Source organism: Physeter macrocephalus, chromosome 14 (assembly GCF_002837175.3).
Source record: "Physeter macrocephalus isolate SW-GA chromosome 14, ASM283717v5, whole genome shotgun sequence".
NCBI classification, from domain to species: domain Eukaryota; kingdom Metazoa; phylum Chordata; class Mammalia; order Artiodactyla; family Physeteridae; genus Physeter; species Physeter macrocephalus.
In genome coordinates, this window is record NC_041227.1 from 89,868,569 (window position 1) to 89,887,422 (window position 18,854).

The following is an 18,854-nucleotide window of genomic DNA, read 5'->3' on the forward strand; positions in this document are numbered from 1 at the left end:
GATAGGTTGTGTACTAGATATATACATAATATCACTTTCTGTGAATAGTCACTCCCTTCCCTATTCCATAGGATTAAGGTGAGGCAAACACAGAAGCCTGCCCCCACAATTGGGGCAGACAGGTGACCCAGATTTGGCTAAACCTACTATCCCTTTCCCCTGAATACAATGATTAGTCCAGGGGTGAGCACCAGACCTAAACAAGGCCAATCATAGTCCTTCCCTGTAACTGATATTTGGGAGGGGTATCATAGTTTGAGGCAACATTAGATAGGATGGAAGCCTTCTCCTATGCAGTTACCTTTGAAGTGAGACCTGAATAACAAGAAGCAGAAGAAGTAACGAGCACAAAGGTGCTGAGTTGAGAAGGGTCAAGCTGTTCAAGAAATAAGGAGGCTAGGGGAGAATGCCGTTCCCATTGCCGGAACCGCTGTCCCCTTCACTCTTGACCCGGGTAATTCCCGCTCAACCTTCAGATTTCAGCCCAAACATCACTCCCTCCAGTAAGCCCTCCTTGATTTCAAGAGCGGGTCTCCCTTCGCCCCCAGCAGATGACTGGCCTGTTCCTAGGATGTAGGGGTCTGTGTTTACCAGACTCGTGTAGTTCAAGGGAGGGAGTGACGGGATAAGGGATGCAGGTGGGGGCGTTAAGGGGGTCGCGTGATCTCTGCCTGGTGAGAAAGCGAAGCCAACTTCCAATTTCTCAAGTCCAGATCAATGCTTGGGGAGCGACAGCAGCGCGCAGAGTGGCCGATCCCAGGGCGGAAGTGCATCCCTGGAGCCTTTCTAGGAAACTCGGAGGACCTAGCTCGTCAGTGATCCTGGGGCTGAAGTGGGCATCGCCAGGCGCACAGGGCCACTTCAGAGAGCTGGTGTGGCAGGCAGCGGCGAGATGGGGCTCGGGTGAGCGCGAGAACCGGCGCAAAGCAAGCCTGGAAAGGGTGAGGAGACCCCGGCCTGCTGACCACCTGTTCCTCCTGGGAGTGCAGCGCGCGTTGATTGGCTGGAGTGCCGCCCGGGTACCGGAAGTGGCCGATGCCCACAGCCAGTGAAACCTAGACAACAGCTGCGGGTTCTGAGGCAGCGGGCGGAGCAGCGCGGGCAGCCCGAGAGGAGCGCGTGTGGGGCGGTAGCTGCCTGAGGCAGTGTTTTCATGGGTGGACCCAACTTTGCCGGCACCGACACTGACGAACCTCTAAGTCATCGAACGCGCTCAGCCACCACTGCCTCCGGGACCAAGAGCCGTGTGGATTAAAGGCTCTTGGCGCTCCAGTCGGCGGAGCAGCGCGGGCAGCCCGAGAGGAGCGCGTGTGGGGCGGTAGCTGCCTGAGGTGAGACCTCATTCTGTCCCGGCGGGGGGTGGAGGGTGCTGTGCTCCCGAACACCTGGCCCACGAGCCCCGCGGAAACCTGACGTTTAGGCCCATGCCTGACCCGGGTTCGCTCTGTGACCTTGGACTTTATGGTCTCCCCACCCCCCACCGGGTCCCCACCGGCACATACCCTGGACGCGGCCAGGGCCCGTCTTCGTCCTGGTTCCCTGCCTGTCAGCCGCGAGCACGGGAGCAGCAGGGACACCCCCTTCCGCGGTCCTTACGTGGAGGATGATGGGAGCTGTGGTTTCCTCTGACATTCCATCTCCAAGTAAACTGCGGGGACGAAATGGCGGGCAGTGTCATAAACTTCAGGCCTCTTGGCAGACTGTGCCCAGGGCCGGATATTGGTTTAAGAGGGTTAATTACGGAAAGGAGAGGTTTCAGTGCCGAGTTAATAGAGCCTTCTTGATTGTGGGAACCAGGAGGACAGAGGAAAAGAGGATAACAGTGCTTTAAATTAAATGTCATCCAGATTGGGAGAAGGAACTTACTTTTACAAATAGTTATTGACGTCAGCTATGTGTCAGACACCGATCTAGGCTCTTTAGATACAAAATGAATGAAATATCCAGTTAGTCCTCAAGGGTGTCACAGATTAGTTATGTAAATAAGATACTTACACAGATTCATTTAAGAGATATTTAGCAGGTACCCGAAATATGCTTGGCGTTGGGAATATCAAGATGAATAGAACATCATCCGTGTTCATGGTCTGAAGAAGGAAGCAGAGATGAAAATAGAGTAACAGTACAATGAGGTAGCTGCAACAAGGTGAAGGAGTCTTAGGGACAGAGAAGAAGACAGAGGGGACTCTCTGTGTCTGAGCTGAGTCTTGTAGATGTTTGTTAAGTGTAAAAGATGGGCAGTAGTATTCCAGGAAGTGGGAATAACCTGTTCTCAAAGGCAGAGAAGCTTTAAAGAATAAGAAGTGTTTGAACTGCAGCACCCTGAGCATGACTGCAGCTCCCACCTGTCATTGGAGAGCGTGGGACAGGAGATGGGAAGGGAGACAGGGGCCTGACCAGGAAGGCATGATGAGCCATGTTAAGAAGTTTTTATTCTGTAGCCATTGGAGAGCAGTGAACAGGAAGCGACATGATAACTATAGTACAAAGGAAGAGGTGAGTGAAATGCTGATTCAGAGGACCAAGAGAGAACCTCTTTCCTGCAGGTGTAAGTGAAGGCTTTGGGGAGGAGGTGATCCTTGTACTGGATACTGAGTATTTAGTAGGATCTGACCTTTCAGAAGTTAAGGGAAAGTATTTTTATGAATTAAGATGCTTTTGTCTATACGTCACAGGATACAATTCAAGCTGGCCTAAAAAATACAAGTGTATAAGCTCTCATAATTGGAAGTCAAGAGGTAAAGTGGTTTCAGGAATGACTGAATCTAGTGGCCCTGCTGGCTCCATTTCCCCTCGATTTTCTCGGCTCGTCCTGCCTTCATCCACAGCTGGTAGTGAAATGGCAGCAGTGGTTCCAGGCAACAATATGTAGAAGTCTCTTCTGTGGTTCTCTCAGGACAGCAGGAAACTATTCCCAGAAGTTCCCAGCAAACTTCCTCAGTATCATTGACCCAGATGAAGGCATTTGTCCATTCCTGAATCAATCCCTACTGTTGTGAACAGTCACTGGCAAGGGGAATTGTATTAACTGGGTTAACTCACTTGGAGCTCACTCCTGGAGCTCTTGGGTGAGGTCAGATCTCCTGCAAAGAGTGTGAGGCCACTGCAAACTTTTTTGCTCAAATATCCCATAAAATAATTTGAAAAGCTTTCTGTATTCCCTTACATGTTTGTAAGTTGACATCCAAAATGTTTCATCATTTTTTCATCATGAATTTGAATAGTTGCAAAGGATATTACCTTTGGTATGTTATAAATTTTGACATTTCAAAATTAAACTTCAGGCCCATTTGCAGGATTCCTGCCCTTGGATCCGTGTGCTCACCACATCCTTCACCCTGTCTGTAACCTCCACTCTTCCCTCCTTCCCCCACTTCATTTGTCTCCCTGTCTCACTTGGTCATCTCAGCTGTGTCCTGGCTAACATCCTCAAGTCCCTCACTCTCTCATTCCTCCACCACACGTGTCCCCAGATTCCCAGCCTGCTCTGGGGCTGTCAAAAGTGTTGCTGGAGAAAGTCAGGAAAGCACGCCGATTGGCTGATTTCGCTCCTCTCTACACTGATGCCTCCAGCATACTTGTCTCAGCAAGAGGTTGTAAGGGTGTAACAAGAGAATATGTGTAAGTTGCTTGGCACATAATAAGAGCTTTCATTACTCCCCAGAAGGTTAGTGCATCCTCACTTATCTTCTCTCTTTCCTTACCCCAACTCTGCACATGCTACATTGAGGTCAGAATGTTCTTTCTGTTCCTTTTCTTATTCCTCCTGTACTTCCTAGTCTCTGAGCCTTTGCTCACCCCATGCTCTGCCCAGAATGCCGTTAAGTGCAGTAGTCTTCAAATGACATATATGGAGGGAGTCCACAAACATTTCCTATAACATCTGTAAGTGCATGGTTTGTTGAATGGAAATCAGTCTCTAGATCCTTGACTTCAGTTTGTACCCTTGCCTACCACCAGTGTGCTTGAGAGTGGACCTGTGGCCTATAGATTTCTCTTTTCCACCTCCTTTTTCACAATTGCTCTTTTCCTCCTTTACAAAAGAAAGACATACCTCTCATCCATGCCCTCCTTAATTTTACTATGGCATATCACTCTGGGGTGGAAAAACCTCTGGAGTGCCACACAGGGGGACAATTTACTGAGGAAGTAAATGATTTTTGGACCTTTTTTTTTTTTTTTTTTAGTTTATTTATTTATGGTCGTGTTGGGTCTTTGTTGCTGCGCGCAGGCTCTCTCTAGTTGCGGCGAGCGGGCGCTACTCTTTGTTGTGGTGTGCGGGCTTCTCACTGAGGTGGCTTCTCTTTGTTGCGGAGCACGGGCTCTGGGCATGCAGGCTTCAGTAGTTGTGGCATGCGGGCTTTAGAGCACAGGCTCAGTAGTTGTGGTGCACGGGCTTAGTTGTTTCGCAGCATGTGAGATCTTTCTGGACCAGGGCTCAAACCCGTGTCCCCTGCATTGGCAGGCGGATTCTTAACCACTGTGCCATCAGGGAAGCCCGATTCTTGGACCTTTTATAACTCAAGTCCCAATCTTTGCTTTTAACAACGTTTTAAAAAGACCTAATCAGGCTGTCAGCTGATAGATTATTTAATGATTTTTTTTACTAAAAATCACAATTTTTTATTTTTTTTTTTGGTACGCGGGCCTCTCACTATTGTGGCCTCTCCCCCGATGTGCAGGCTCAGCGGCCATGGCTCACGGGCCCAGCCGCTCTGCGGCATGTGGGATCTTCCCGGACCAGGGCACGAACCCGTGTCCCCTGCATCGGCAGGCGGACTCTCAACCACTGCACCACCAGGGAAGCCCCTGGAAGTTAGTATTTTTAGAGATTTTCCAGTTGACTTTTCTTCATCTAACCTAATTCCAGGCCAAGAATCATTATTTAAGGATCGTTCATTAAAAAAAAAAAATCTTCCTGCTATGATTGTAAACCAACTAAACAATTTTTAGGGTTTTATGTGGCTTCTCATGTAGACAGTATGGTCCTTTTGAAGTATTATTTCTCATGGTTAATTAATAGGTGGATATTTGGTTTATGCATCAGTATTTTGTGAATGAGGATTTCTGAGTGCATTGAAAAAAAAAAATTCCAGATCTGCAGAGTTGAAGACCCTATTCTGAACTATGGAGACCCAGTAGATGCTTGTCATCCGCCAGACTGAGGACCAAGAGTGGTCATCCTACTCCTAAGATGGCACATCCATCTTATCTCTCTCCAGAAACAACTAATTTCAAATTTAGAAAAGTGAAGAAGTGACAAACATAGGAAATTATGTTTGGACATTTAAATTTATGCTATGAGTAATAGAGTGTTTCCGTATGAGGATGAGGTCTAATGCATATCTGTGCCTCTGGAAAATCAACCAAAAGGAGAATGGCTTTGGGACTTCCCTGGCGGTCCAGTGGTTAGAACTCCGTGCTTCCACTGCAGGGGGCATAGGTTTGATCTCTGGTCAGGGAACTAAGATCCTGCATGCCGCACAGTGCATCCAAAGAAAAAAGAAAGGAGGATGGCATTGATTTGTATATGAGGTGTCTATTAAACAAAACAATATTTAACAAATGGCATTAATATCGTGTCACTGGTGGAATGCAAAGTAAAAGAATAGTCAGAGGGGGCAAATCTTAGTTGGGGAAGACTTTCTGGACTAGAATTTTGAACCAGGTGTTGAAGTTGGGGATAGATATACATACCTAACTTCTATGTCTTGCATCTTGTTTTACTGTGGACACGTGATTTTCCATATGGTGTGGGACAGATGTGGGTTTTATGAATGCTGACTTTGTATGGCGCTTGATGCTGGAAAAGAAGTAACTATAGGAGAGATGCTGGTGAAAAGGAAAGGCCAGTGAGGGGGTCAGAAGTAGACAGGGACTGAAATACCAGCTTGTGGAACTTGTTCTTGGCTGAGCGTTAGAGAGAAATTTAAGACAGTGCTTTCTAACTCAAATAGTACCATGGATGAAGATAGCTAAATTCTCTACAATGGATTCTTACAGTTACATAGGTACACATTATCTATAATTTTCAAAAATTTCAGTGTAAAGGAGAAATCCAGTTTTTGGGTGTCTGCCCTTATTCCAGGGGAAAATTAGAGAAGGCGCTGAGTGGGGGAAAGTTGAAGAAGATTCCAAGTCATTTTTAGGGGTAGCACAAAGAGCTTCCAACACTTCAGGATTTCAGTAGGAGATCAGGTTCCTTCCAGGTGTCAGGAAAGAGGGCTTACCAGGGCTGCACCCCTGAGTGACTAGGGAGGCCCCAGGGTATGATCCTGTGGATGACTGGAGGCTGGGCAGAGAAAAAGGGCAGGACAAAGGGCACCCCAAAATCACCCCTTTCCCCTTCCCTCACCACTTGACTCCAGTCTCTCCTGCCTCTCAGGATCTTCATTTCTTCAGTAATCTCATCTTTTCTTCCCTCTTAACCTTTCTCTCTACTGGCACCATCCTTTCTAATATAAGCCTGTTCAAATCTCTACCGTCAGAGAAAATCCTTCTTTGACCTTTTACACTACTGCCCATCTTGGTCCTCTTCTTTCACCCAAATTTTTTGAAAGAAGCAGCAAATTAATTAATCAGTCCACTGCCACCTGGCTTCTGCTTCTGTCATTCCATTGACTCTGTTTTCACATGTCATCTGTGACCACCTAATTGTCCCAGCAGATGTTTTCCAGTTCTTATCCTACTGGATCTATCAACTGTGTGTGACGCTTTGTAATTCCCTCTGCCACTGCCTTGGTGACTTATATGACACTTTTTCTGGTTCTTCTCCTACTTCACTAACCATTCTTTCTCTTCTTGGCAGGCTTCTCTTCCTCTGCCTACCCCTTTATCATTAGGGTCCTAACAGGAAACAGGTACTTCGCTCAAATTAGGATAATTTGAGTAGGGTTTATTTGCAAAGAAGTTAATATAAAAGATGTAGGTGCAGGCAGGGTACTGAGGAAGCTGGGATTGGCAATAGCAGAGTAGTCACCAGCCCTAGGCCAGAAGAGGCAAGAGGTAGGGAGGGCCTGGAACCCACAGAGACAACTGGGTAGGATGATTCCTTGAGAGGAGTAATGAACTTCAATTGAGGGACACCGTGAACCCAAGGTGATCTCATAGGAAGGAACCCGGAGGATAAATACTCTGACCTCACTCTCCTCGCTCCTTCCAGCCTCCTGCTAGGGCTCCCCATTGGTGGAACACAACTGGAAGCCAGAGGGCCTCTTGATGAGTGCTATATAGGTTACCTTCTGGGGCAGAGAGCAGGGTGAAGAAAAGTTGAAAGATCTGGAGGGGAACATGGAAGTTAACTGGAGTACTCTTCAGTGTTGGCCTTGGCTTTCTAGGTTTCTGTCTTCAGTATCTGACAGTTGTCACAACTATACTCATTATTGTCTATGCTGAGTACTCTCAAGTCTGTATCTCTAGTCCTGACTGCTCTAAACTTTAGACCAATATATTTTGACTGATTCCTTGGTACATCTGTATGGATGTGTTGAAACTCATCTTGTCCAAAATACAGCTCATTTATCATCTTCCCTCCTAAACTAGCTGCTCCTCAATATTCTCAACCTTGGTGGTATCACTATCCATCTAATTACACCTTCCTTACACCTATATCCATTCATACCCCAAGTCTTAGAGAATTTGTCCTCTCAAGCACTTCTCTAGTCTGTTTCCTCTTCATTCACACTACCACTATTACCCTAGTTAGATCTCATCACCCTTTGCCTTGATGACTGTATCAGACTTCTAACTCATCTCCTTTATGTCCTGGTCTGCTGCTTTCTGGTTCAGCCACTAAATGGTCACTTGTGTGCATCTACCTGAAATGCTAATCTGACCATGAACTGTGTCATTCCTTGGCTTAAAAACCATTCCATGACTCTGCGACATAAAGATGAAGCCCCATAGCTGCCCCATTCCCCCTTGAGAATCACCTTCTGCAATTAACACTTTTATTGATGGGAGGATTGTGTTGCTCAGATTTGCTGTGGTGCACAGATGCACTGCTCTAGGCAAAGGGCCTCTCCTCTTCAATATTAGCTCCTGGTTGCTTAATACCTGAACAGAAGGTGGGCTCATTTCCCCAGCATTTGGACCTTACTTCTGTGAGGGGACAGCTAAATCCCTGGGGCCATTGTAACAATTAGGAGCAAGTTTGGCTTCATAAATTAAAAAACCATAATAGCTTAAGCAAGGAAAAAGCTTGTTTCTCTGTTAGATAAAAGAAGTCCAGAGGCAGGCATTCCAGGGCAAGTATGGCAGCTCCACAGGGTCATCAGGGACCCAGGTTCCTTCCTGTTCTTGTCCCACTGTAGGGTATGCTGGTGAACTCATGGTCCAAGATGGCACTTCAGCTATCACTTCATGCCCCAGGCACAGCATAGAAGAAGAGGGTGAAGAAATGTATCCCCTTACTTTTAAGGAGATATCCCAGAAGTCCCTCGTGCTGTCATTTGCATTTTACTGTCTCATTGGCCAGAAACTGGTTACATAGCCAAATCTAGCTACAAAGAAGGCTGAGAATATATTTCTTTAGGCAGCCTCATTGCTACAAAAATAAATTCATTATTCTGTTTCTGATGAGGTGGGGAAGAGTGGAGATTGGGATAGACAACTAAAAGTCCTTGCCACAACCTTTTAGAAGTTTTAAAAAAGTATAGGCTTTAAGATTTATAAAAGTGCTAAGAGGGGCTTCCTTGGTGGCGCAGTGGTTAAGAATCCTCCTGCCATTGCAGGGGACATGGGTTCGAGCCCTGGTCCGGGAAGATCCCACATGCTGCAGAGCAGCTAAGCCTGTGCGCCACAACTACTGAGCCTGCGCTCTAGAGCCTGTGAGCCACAACTACTGAGCCCACGTGCCACAACTACTGAAGCCCGCACACCTAGAGCCCGTGCTCCACAACAAGAGAAGCCGCTGCAATGAGAAGCCCGCACACCGCAGCGAAGAGTAGCCCCCGCTCGCCGCAACTAGAGGAAGCCCGCGCACAGCAACGAAGTCCCAGTGCAGCCAAAAATAAATAAAATAAATTTTAAAAAAACTAAAAAAAAAAAAGTGCTAAGAAAATTACATAAAGGGACCAAGTATAATAATAGTAAGTAAAAATCAACAACATTGCTATATGTATGGATATATATATGTGTACACACACACACACACACACACACACACACACACACACACACACACACACACACACACATATATAATGACAACCAGTTAGAAAATATAAGAAAAACTCACTAAGAGAGAAGACATACAGAAACGTGATGGGTATAAAAACATCAGGGTAAGTTTGGAAACTTTACAAAATTATACTAAAATTTATTTGGAAAAATAGAATAGACAGGAATATTTGAAAAAGAAGACTAACGAGAGAGCACTTTCTCTAACATATTAAAAAATTTAAAGCTACAGTAGGTTGAACAGTTTGGTGTTAGAGAGGGAATAGATCAATAGAAGTGAATGGAGCCTGGAAATTGACCCAGATATATATGGAATTTTAGACTGTGGTATAGGAGGCATTTCAAATTAGTAGGGAAAATTAGGTATTGATACAATTTAGTAACCAGCTGGAGAAAATTAAGCTAGAACCATACTTCATCCAAATATACGGGAGCCAAGGGTGGTTCCTTCTGTCCCTGTTATAGCTAAGTCACATTAACCTTTTGAATAGGTAACCCCTACAACATATACAATCCCCTATTCTCTAGAGCTGGTGAGCGCCACAGAACTGGGCTAAAGACAGTTCTTCTTGCTACTCATTTCTGGTTTCTTCCTCTATAAACCCAAAGATTATATTAGTCATTTTTGTCCCTTTCCCAACCTTTTCCATATACCATCTATTAATATGGCCACAATTTTCCTTAAATGTTTTTATTACCAACCTCAGGTTCTGCCTCAATTCACTGTTAATATTATGGAACTTTAATCAGCATCTTCTTACCATCCATTTCCTATTTCTCTCCTTAAATCTCTTCCCTCTGATAATTTCCCTCACTCTTTTCAGTCAGCGTCTGCTCTTTGTGTAGCATGTCCACCATAATCCTAAATCTTTCTCTTCTCTTCAACAGCATCCTGTAATCTCACCAGATACAGAGAGTGCTTTTGGGTGCTGTCAGAACCATGTCAAGCTCCATACTCCCTAGTATTGGCTTCATTTAGCTGTGATACAGCCACTTCACAGACTTACCTCTCTCATTTCAGATTGTGAGATGGGGACTGAGAACAAGGAGGTAATTCCCAAGGAAGAAATTTCTGAAGAATCTGAACCACATGGGGCAATACTAGAAAAACTTCCAAAGGTGGTTTATCAGGGTCACGAGTTTGGAGCAGCATGTGAAGAAGACATATTGGAGGAGCATTCCAGAGAGTCCACAGAAGAGATTCTGGAGCAGGTGTCCCATGAGGAGAGAGACTTTGCATCAGGGTTGATTATCTTTAAGAAATCACCCTCAAGTGAGAAAGACCATGAGAATAATGAAAGTGAGCGAGTCTACAGTCCTAGCTCAAACCTGATCACATATCAGGGAGATACTACGGCAGAGGCAGTTAGCACCTTTGCTGCTTCTGGCCAAAACTTCATAGAGAATTTAGGACCTAATAAAACACATAGAAATTGTCTGGGAGAAAAGCCTCATACATGTAAAGAATGTGGGAAAGCCTTTAATCAGAACTCACATCTTATTCAGCATATGAGAGTTCATAGTGGAGAGAAACCCTTTGAATGCAAAGAATGTGGAAAAACATTTGGAACTAACTCAAGCCTTCGAAGGCACCTGAGAATTCATGCTGGAGAGAAGCCCTTTGCTTGTAATGAATGTGGAAAGGCCTTCATTCAGAGTTCACATCTCATCCACCATCACAGAATTCACACTGGAGAGAGACCTTATAAATGTGAAGAATGTGGTAAAGCCTTCAGTCAGAATTCAGCCCTTATTCTACATCAGAGAATCCACACTGGGGAGAAACCATATGAATGTAATGAATGTGGGAAGACCTTTAGGGTTAGCTCACAGCTTATTCAGCATCAGAGAATTCATACTGAAGAAAGATATCATGAATGCAGTGAGTGTGGCAAAGCATTCAAGCATAGCTCAGGCCTCATTAGACACCAGAAAATTCATACTGGAGAAAAACCCTATCTGTGTAATGAATGTGGGAAAGGCTTTGGTCAGAGTTCTGAGCTCATCCGGCATCAAAGAATTCATACAGGAGACAAACCGTATGAATGTAATGAATGTGGGAAAACTTTTGGCCAGAACTCAGAGATTATTAGACATATTAGAATTCATACTGGTGAGAAGCCCTACGTATGTAAGGAATGCGGGAAGGCCTTTAGGGGAAACTCAGAACTTCTTAGACATGAGAGAATTCACACTGGAGAGAAACCCTATGAATGCTTTGAGTGTGGAAAGGCTTTTAGGCGGACCTCTCACCTTATTGTCCACCAGAGAATTCATACTGGAGAGAAACCTCATCAGTGTAATGAATGTGCCAGAACCTTTTGGGATAACTCTGAGCTGCTTCTCCACCAGAAAATTCACATTGGAGAGAAACCTTATGAATGTAATGAGTGTGAAAAAACATTCAGCCAGCATTCCCAACTTATCATACATCAGAGAATTCACACTGGAGAGAAGCCTTACGAGTGCCAAGAATGTCAGAAGACCTTTAGTCGGAGTTCTCACCTCCTCCGACATCAAAGTGTTCACTGTATGGAATGATCTGCAAAGCATGAAAGCCTCCTGTGGAAAAGCTGAAGTCAGACTTATTGTTCTCAGTCTGTACCCCAAGTTCTCAGATCAAATGAATGGACAGAACCTCCTCTGTCCTCTTACTGATTTTTATTTAAACAGTTGGTCAAAAAGGATGAGGCACTTTTATGAACTATTCATTGAGAAGTTTCAGTTTACTGAGTTAAATCATAAAAGCTGTTTCAGGCCTTAATTCTCCACTATCCCTTTTTCCTTTCCTTCCTCCTTCCCCACTAGTGGGTCACATAACGTTAGGGGTCGTTACTGGCCATCTAGCCCAAATTGTTACTGTTCAGGAAACATGGAGGAACATGATTCCACCACTTCCTAGGAATGACAGAGTTGACCCCCCTCGAATATTATCCCCTGAAATGTTAAAGTCATGGCCTGGAAGACACACCTCTCTCTTTCCCACTGTTTAGCATTGGAATTTAGTAAGCTTTTATTAGCTTCAAAATCTTCCAAACTTGCTATCAAATTCCCTTGGAAGATGGCAGCATTAATGAAGAAGCGGGAAGCTTGGGTCATTTCCCATCTCCTGCTAGGCTTCCTCAGTCATCTGAGAGGGTGCCATGATGGAGGAAACTGACAAGCAATTTATAGGATTGTAAGTGAAGGCCCTCAGAATCCAGAGGGGCTGATTAGCAAGGCCAGGAGGTAAACAAGTGAGGCCAGACTACTCAGCATGGGCAGAAGCAGCTCTTTCCCACTTCAGGGCCGCTCAGACTGACTGCTCCCAGGAACTCTGCTGCATTCACTTTGGGCCCCATCTTGTGCTGATGCTGACAGATCCTGTGTCAGGGAATAACAAAGAGGACTGCAGCTTCATTGTCACTAGGCACCTGGCCACAGTGATGAGCTGGTTCACCTGACTGACCGGCTGACCAGGACCCTGCCTTGCCAAAGCACTTAAGCTCTCATGACCTGGGCCCCACTGCTGGGGTCCCTGGCCAATAGGCCAGGATGTGACAGCCTCTTCTCAGTTTGCCCTTGGCTTTGGAATTCTCTTTCTTCAGCATCTCTACATGTGTTTTCTGTGTTCTCTTACGTGTTTGTTTTTTTCTTCAAGGAAACACATCCTCAATTTTTCATGTGTCAGTGTTTCTGAGGCAGTGAATGGTAGTGGGAATTGCACTAACGGGGATCCAGCTTGCTTGGGGTCTGGTCTTAGAACTAGACCTTCAATAAGGCACTTCACCTGCTGATCCCTAATTTCCTCATCTGTAAAATGAGTGGAGTTGAACTAAATGATCTCAAGTTTCAACTGGCCCAATAATTCCTTCTTTCTTTTTTAAAAATTTAACTTTATATATCTTCAGTGTTTTATTCTTTAATCTCTTTATTACACTAATACTAATCACTAGTATTTATTGAATTTTTACTATGTGCCAGGCACAGTGCCAGACAGTTTACATTTTTGTTTTCACAGCCTCCCTATGATGTGGGTACTCTTTTTTTAAAAACAAACAAAACGGCTTTATTGAGGTATAATTTACATACCATAAAATTCAGCTGTTTAAGTGTTCAGTTGAATGCTTTTTAGTTAATTTACGGAGTTGCACAACCATCAGTGATGTGGGTACTCTTACCCCAATTTGAAAGGTGAGGGGCAGGGGAGATGTCAAGTAACTTGCCCATGATCACACAGCTGGTAAGTGCTAGAGCCAAGACTCCAGCCCTGAGCTGTGATCCTAAGCACTGTGTTGTACTGTGAATAGGTGAATGCATTACTGCCTTATTCGAAATCCTTTGTACATTTTCTATTCATTATTAATTACCACATGAATTTGAATATAATGGATTTAAATCATGTCCTTGGAAACATAATTGGTCGTAGCCAAAACCCATCAAGTGGGTTTATTCTGTACCCCAATATGTGCCCCCACCCCCGGGCTCATGCTCTGGGCTTGAGAAAAGGGCTGTACAAGTAAAACAGTTGATGGGGACTTCCCTGGCAGTCCAGTGGTTAAGACTTTGCCTTCCAGTGCAGGGATGTGGGTTCGATCCCTGGTCGGGGAGCTAAGATCCCACATGCATCACGGCCAAAAAACCAAAACATAAAGCAGAAGCAATATTGTAACAAATACAATAAAGACAAAAAAAGTCCATATCAAAACAAACAGAAAACAGCTGATTACACAGTTTCCACATCCTTCCAGGTACCTCTGTCTCTAGTAGTTAGACGTTAGCAGAAGTTCTTTAACTCATCTCTTTCCATAGGGTGTGTACAAGTGCAGTGTGCTCTCATTCCTTTTTTCATCACTCAAGTTCAAATTGAATTATACCCAAACATATCTTTCTCGTGTGAAACCTGTATGTTACCTATTCCCTTAACTTCTTATTCCTGTGTTTGAATATTTTATTTGCACATTCACCCCTTGCCAGCCCTTAATATAGAACTCAGCACCTCTTCAAGCTCCCCAGAAAGGATCCTCTCACAGAAACATATCCATGAGTAATACGGACTCTACTCAAGATTCTGGTGTGTAAGAGGTGGAGAAGGGGGTTCGTATCCTACTAGACATCTCGTTCTCGGCAGTCCCTTCTTTGCCAAACTGCCACTGAAGATTTTTCTCTTTGTCCTCCCCTCTTAGGGCTGTCCCCTCAGATCCTTTTTAGGCCCTCCAATAACAGACCACTCATTGGAACACTAGAAGGCAATTTAGTGACCAATATTTGTTGTGCCTGATCATATTAAGGGAGGAAGTTCTCACCTCTCATTCTAAGAAGAATTTTCCAACATATATTAGTACTTTCCCAAGAGGAATTCTGGTGAATGAAATTATTTCCACCTTGTTATATACACTACACACACATCCTGTAACCTCACTACCTGCCCTTATCCACTTTACACCCAGCTAGCTCAGAAATATTTCTCTCTTTTCCTTGTTTGCCCCCTCCCCCTCAATTTTCTTGGGAGCCAAAACCTGACCATAATATAATTGACTGGTAGTCATAATCTAGTGCAAGTAGAATTCTATCAAGGAAAGAAAAGATGTGAATTTTCTTAATTTTAGACCCATTAAAAATACCAGGCCTCACAATCTCAAAAACCTACCAAAATACCCAGAAATACCCTTCAGAATTTTTGCAGACCTAACCATGTACATTTTCATCCTTCCCTAATTAAAGTTTTACTGGTATATTAACACTTTATGTAAATAAAGTATTTCTTTACAATTTTATTGATTTGATGCCTTTCTAAGTATATTCCAAAGTACATTGTTTCATTATGGTCTTAATATGACTGTATGCCATTTTCCTGCCATCCTATAAATTTCACCTTAGTACCCCAACATGTGCTCTGGTAGCTTCCGATTTTATGTAAGCTGTTCACTCTGTCCTTTTATTTATTTTAAAAAATTAATTATTTTTGGCTGTGTTGGGTTCTCATTGCTGCACGAGGGCTTCCTCTAGTTGCAGTGAGCAGGGGCTGCTCTTCGTTGCGATGCGTCGGCTTCATTGCGGTGGCTTCTCGTTGCGGAGCACGGGCTCTAGGCTCGTGGCCTTCAGTAGTTGTGGCACGCGGGCTCAGTAGTTGTGGCACACAGGCTTTCTTGCTCCACGGCATGTGGGATCTTCCCGGACCAGGGCTTGAACCTGTGTCCCCTGCATTGGCAGGCGGATTCTTAACCACTGCACTACCAGGGAAGTCCTGTTTACTCGGTCCTTGATCTTCTGCTTTGCTTGGTGAGGTCTTTTATCTTTCATGACAGGGCAAATGTTACCTACTTTGTTTATCTAGATAGATACAGTTTTTCATGATTATCAACTTAATGTAAGGTATTCTGGATCTGGAATTTCTTGGTGATCCAGTGGTTAGGACACCGTGCTTTCACTGCTGAGGGCCCGATCCCTGGTCAGGGAACTAAGTTCCCACAAGCCTTGCGGTGCAGGGAGGAAAAAAAAAAAAAAAGATATTCTGGATTAAAAAAAAATGTTACTGAGATTTCTGTGCTGGTGTTTATTATTGTTTTGTTTTAACATGTTCTCCTGAGTGACTCCTGGTCTGAGGCAGTTTCCTTAGGTTGTTAGGTACGGGGTCTTTGAGACTCAGGAAAGCTCTACCTAGAAAAATGTGCATGCAAATTCAGGGCATTCATGGACCATCTGAAACTTATCTTTGGACCCCTGTAGTCCTTTACACGGTCCTGAAATCAAACTTTTACCTATAAAACAAATTACCAAGTAACCCGCAATAAACTCTCCCTCATCACATCCCTCAGCTTTGGGGATGAAGGTATGCCAAGACTATCCGCCTGGGTGAACCCCTGAAAGTGAACGGGAGTTGGAGCCCCAGTAAAATCCAGTGGGAAGCAGGGCGTGGTGATTCTGGTGATAACCTGAGGCAAGGAGCCTCAATAACGGGGCCCCTGCACATTCATCAACCATCTGCCGAGCCCCTACGACGCGTTGGGACCTGTGCGAGGCGCGGGGGCTAAGCGCTACGAGGCTGGTGGAGACTTGAGCTATGCAGTAGAGGTCAGCGCTGCGGAGGGGGGAGTAGGCGAGAAGGCTTCGGTTCTCCCACGGAGCAGGAAGCCCGCCTCCTCCCTGAGAGCTGGGGAGCGGCGGCCGACGAGGCAGGCGCGGCCCCCTCCTCGAGCCCCAGGACGCGAGCTCACCCCTCTGCACCCGCTGGCCGTCCCTGCCACGTCCTTGTCTCCAGCCCGGGCCTCGCACTGGGGCTCGGCCGCGACTCGCATCTCTCCTGCGGTGCCGCCGACGAGAATGCTGATGTTTTATTTATTTGTACTACGCTTTGCAGGCAGTGTTTTCATCGGTGGACCCAACTTTGCCGGCACCGACACCGACGAACGTCTAAGTCATCGAACGCGCTCGGCCGCCACTGCCTCCGGGACCAAGAGGTATTGATAGGAGCCTCACCGAGCCCTGAGGCTGGGGCCGCTCTCGGAATCCTGGGGACCCTTGTCCGTGCGCCACCTGGCGGGCGGGTACGGGCTGGGGCGGCGCGCGGCGTGACTGGTCGAGGCCCGGGGTGCCTTTTTGCTGGTGACCGGTGGGGGCCGGAGGCTGAGGCGGGAGGGCCCCGAGAGTGGGCCGCCGCGCGCTGCTGACCCCGAAGTGAAGTCCTGGGGCGCCCGCCGGACGGGACCTGGGCTGGCGTCTCTCAGGCCGCCGTGATTTGTCGTTTCTGAGGACGTTTCACATCCTAGGGTGGGGTCTATTCCGCCGTTCCCAGATGTTCATGGAATCCTTGCCGCGGCCCAGGTTCTTTCGAACTTCCAACCAGGCCTATTAAGATACTTGTCTAATAACTAATTATTAAAGTTTAATTTAGTGGCAGTGGGAAAGGACATATTCAAGGTTTAGAAGGCAGGTTTGGCTTCAGAAAGAAGGAAGAAAGCACTGTCCTCTGAGGCTGCTGGAGGAACTAAGACGATAGACGTGGAGGGAATGAGCACAGGGTGGCCCGCAGAGTTGATCATTTGAGGCCTTTTGCTAAGAAGGGTGATTATGCCCTGGAGTGGGCAGATTACCCAAAACATCATCTAGAAAGGAGAAAAATGCTTCTGTGCCCCTGATCTGCTGGTTATGTCGGCATTCCCTGAGCTGGGCTGTGGTGGGGACAGGGCGGAACTTTAGTGACAGGAGGACTATAATCCACACTCCACTCCATTGACTCCCAAGTGGGAGGAATCCCAGGAGTGCCGCGAATGTGGGAAAGACCCGAGAGGTCTTCATGCTGTTGGGTGGAGCTGAGATTCTCTGCATCAGAGAGTTCACACTGTGAGCAACCCTGCTAATGTAACGAATTCCACCTTCAGACAGAATTCCTACCTTGGAGTTCATCAGAAAACTTGTACTGGAGAGGCCCTTGGAATACCAATGTGGAAAAACCTCTGATCAGAACTCTCACCAATTTCAGCATCAGAGCATCCACAGTGCACAGTGGTCTGGGGATTTACTCACTGTAGGACGCTTTCATTCCGACCTGAAACTTTGCTCTGATCTTTCCTCTTCTTTACCGATGTCACTAGTCTGGAAATGCCCTTTGCGTCAGCTAATTTTCTCCTGCTCCTGGAGGACAGGGCTACCTTGTTGTAGGAGAGCGTATCACATTCAGCCCAGGGTTGCCACTCAAAAATTAACCAGTGAATGACTTAAATAAATAAGGGGCCATAAATGATGAATTGGACATTTCAAATTTAATTAACTGAATGTAGAATCATAATGCCTTTGCTGTCCTTTATTTTTCTATGTAGATCCTTTATCCCCTAAAATGATGGCCATGGCATTAAAGGTCTATATCACCCATCTAATATAAATTGTATCTCTTTATGTGATATGGGGACACGTAAAATGTTAAACAGTTGAACCAAAACCTTTCTTTAGCTGAGGGAATTGATCCACTATACGATTTACTCAAATACAAGATAGCCACAGATTGCTTTAAACACACCTCTTTTCCTTGCAACTTTCAGCACTGACTGAAACAAAACAAAACCCAAATCAGATACTTCACCTGTACCATCCTCAAAATCTTTCTTTTGTAAGAGGCTTTGTTTACTTCTTGATCTCGTTTCTGTTTTTATACATTATTTCCATCTTCTTGGATATATTATATTTTTTTCTTCATGTGAGCTATATCTTAAACGTATTTGCTGGGATTCAGTATTCTTATTTTTGCAGCTGCTTCAGCATCATCACAGGCTTATGTTTCCTTCATATGTAGTAGTATGCTCACGATAATCTTGAAAATTAGTTGTTTTTGTGTGTTTTGTTTTGTTTTGTTTTTTTGGCTTAGCCACACAGCTTGCGGGATCTTAGTTCCCTGAGCAGGGGTTGAACCTGGGCCCTCAGCAGTGAAAGTGTGGAGTCCTAACCACTGGATGGCCAGGGAATGCCTTGAAAATTAGTTTTTAAATGACTTGTTATTGAAAGGATTAGAATCTATTGCAGGACAAACCATATGTTGGGAGCCTCACTATCTACAGCAGAACCCTGTCAGGCTGGATGTCTGTCCATTGAATACAGGCAACGCCTCTTTAACTCCTTTCTTTCTTTTTTTTTTTTTTTTTTTTTTTTTTGCGGTACGCGGGCCTCTCACTGTTGTGGCCTCTCCCGTTGCGTTGCACAGT

At 45.3% G+C, this 18,854-nt stretch overlaps 1 protein-coding gene across 4 annotated transcripts in view; it reads left to right on the forward strand.

The window, feature by feature from the left end:
• Positions 1–1,270: 1,270 nt before the first annotated feature.
• The window catches only part of ZFP3 (ZFP3 zinc finger protein), a 25,118-nt gene continuing 7,534 nt past the window's right edge, over positions 1,271–18,854 (forward strand). The window contains exons 1-3 of one of the 4 annotated variants that reach the window (XR_008619376.1): positions 1,271–1,331; positions 8,733–9,089; positions 16,520–16,619. Coding sequence is in view for 2 of the 4 variants with exons in the window: in XM_055090693.1 (XP_054946668.1) it covers positions 10,210–11,721 (1,512 nt within the window). In the remaining 2 variants the exon portion in view is untranslated. Of the gene's footprint in view, positions 1,332–8,732; positions 9,090–10,201; positions 12,147–16,519; positions 16,620–18,854 lie in introns of those variants that run through there. The other 3 variants (XM_055090693.1, XR_003682888.2, XM_007109198.2) reach the window with 3 other exon arrangements.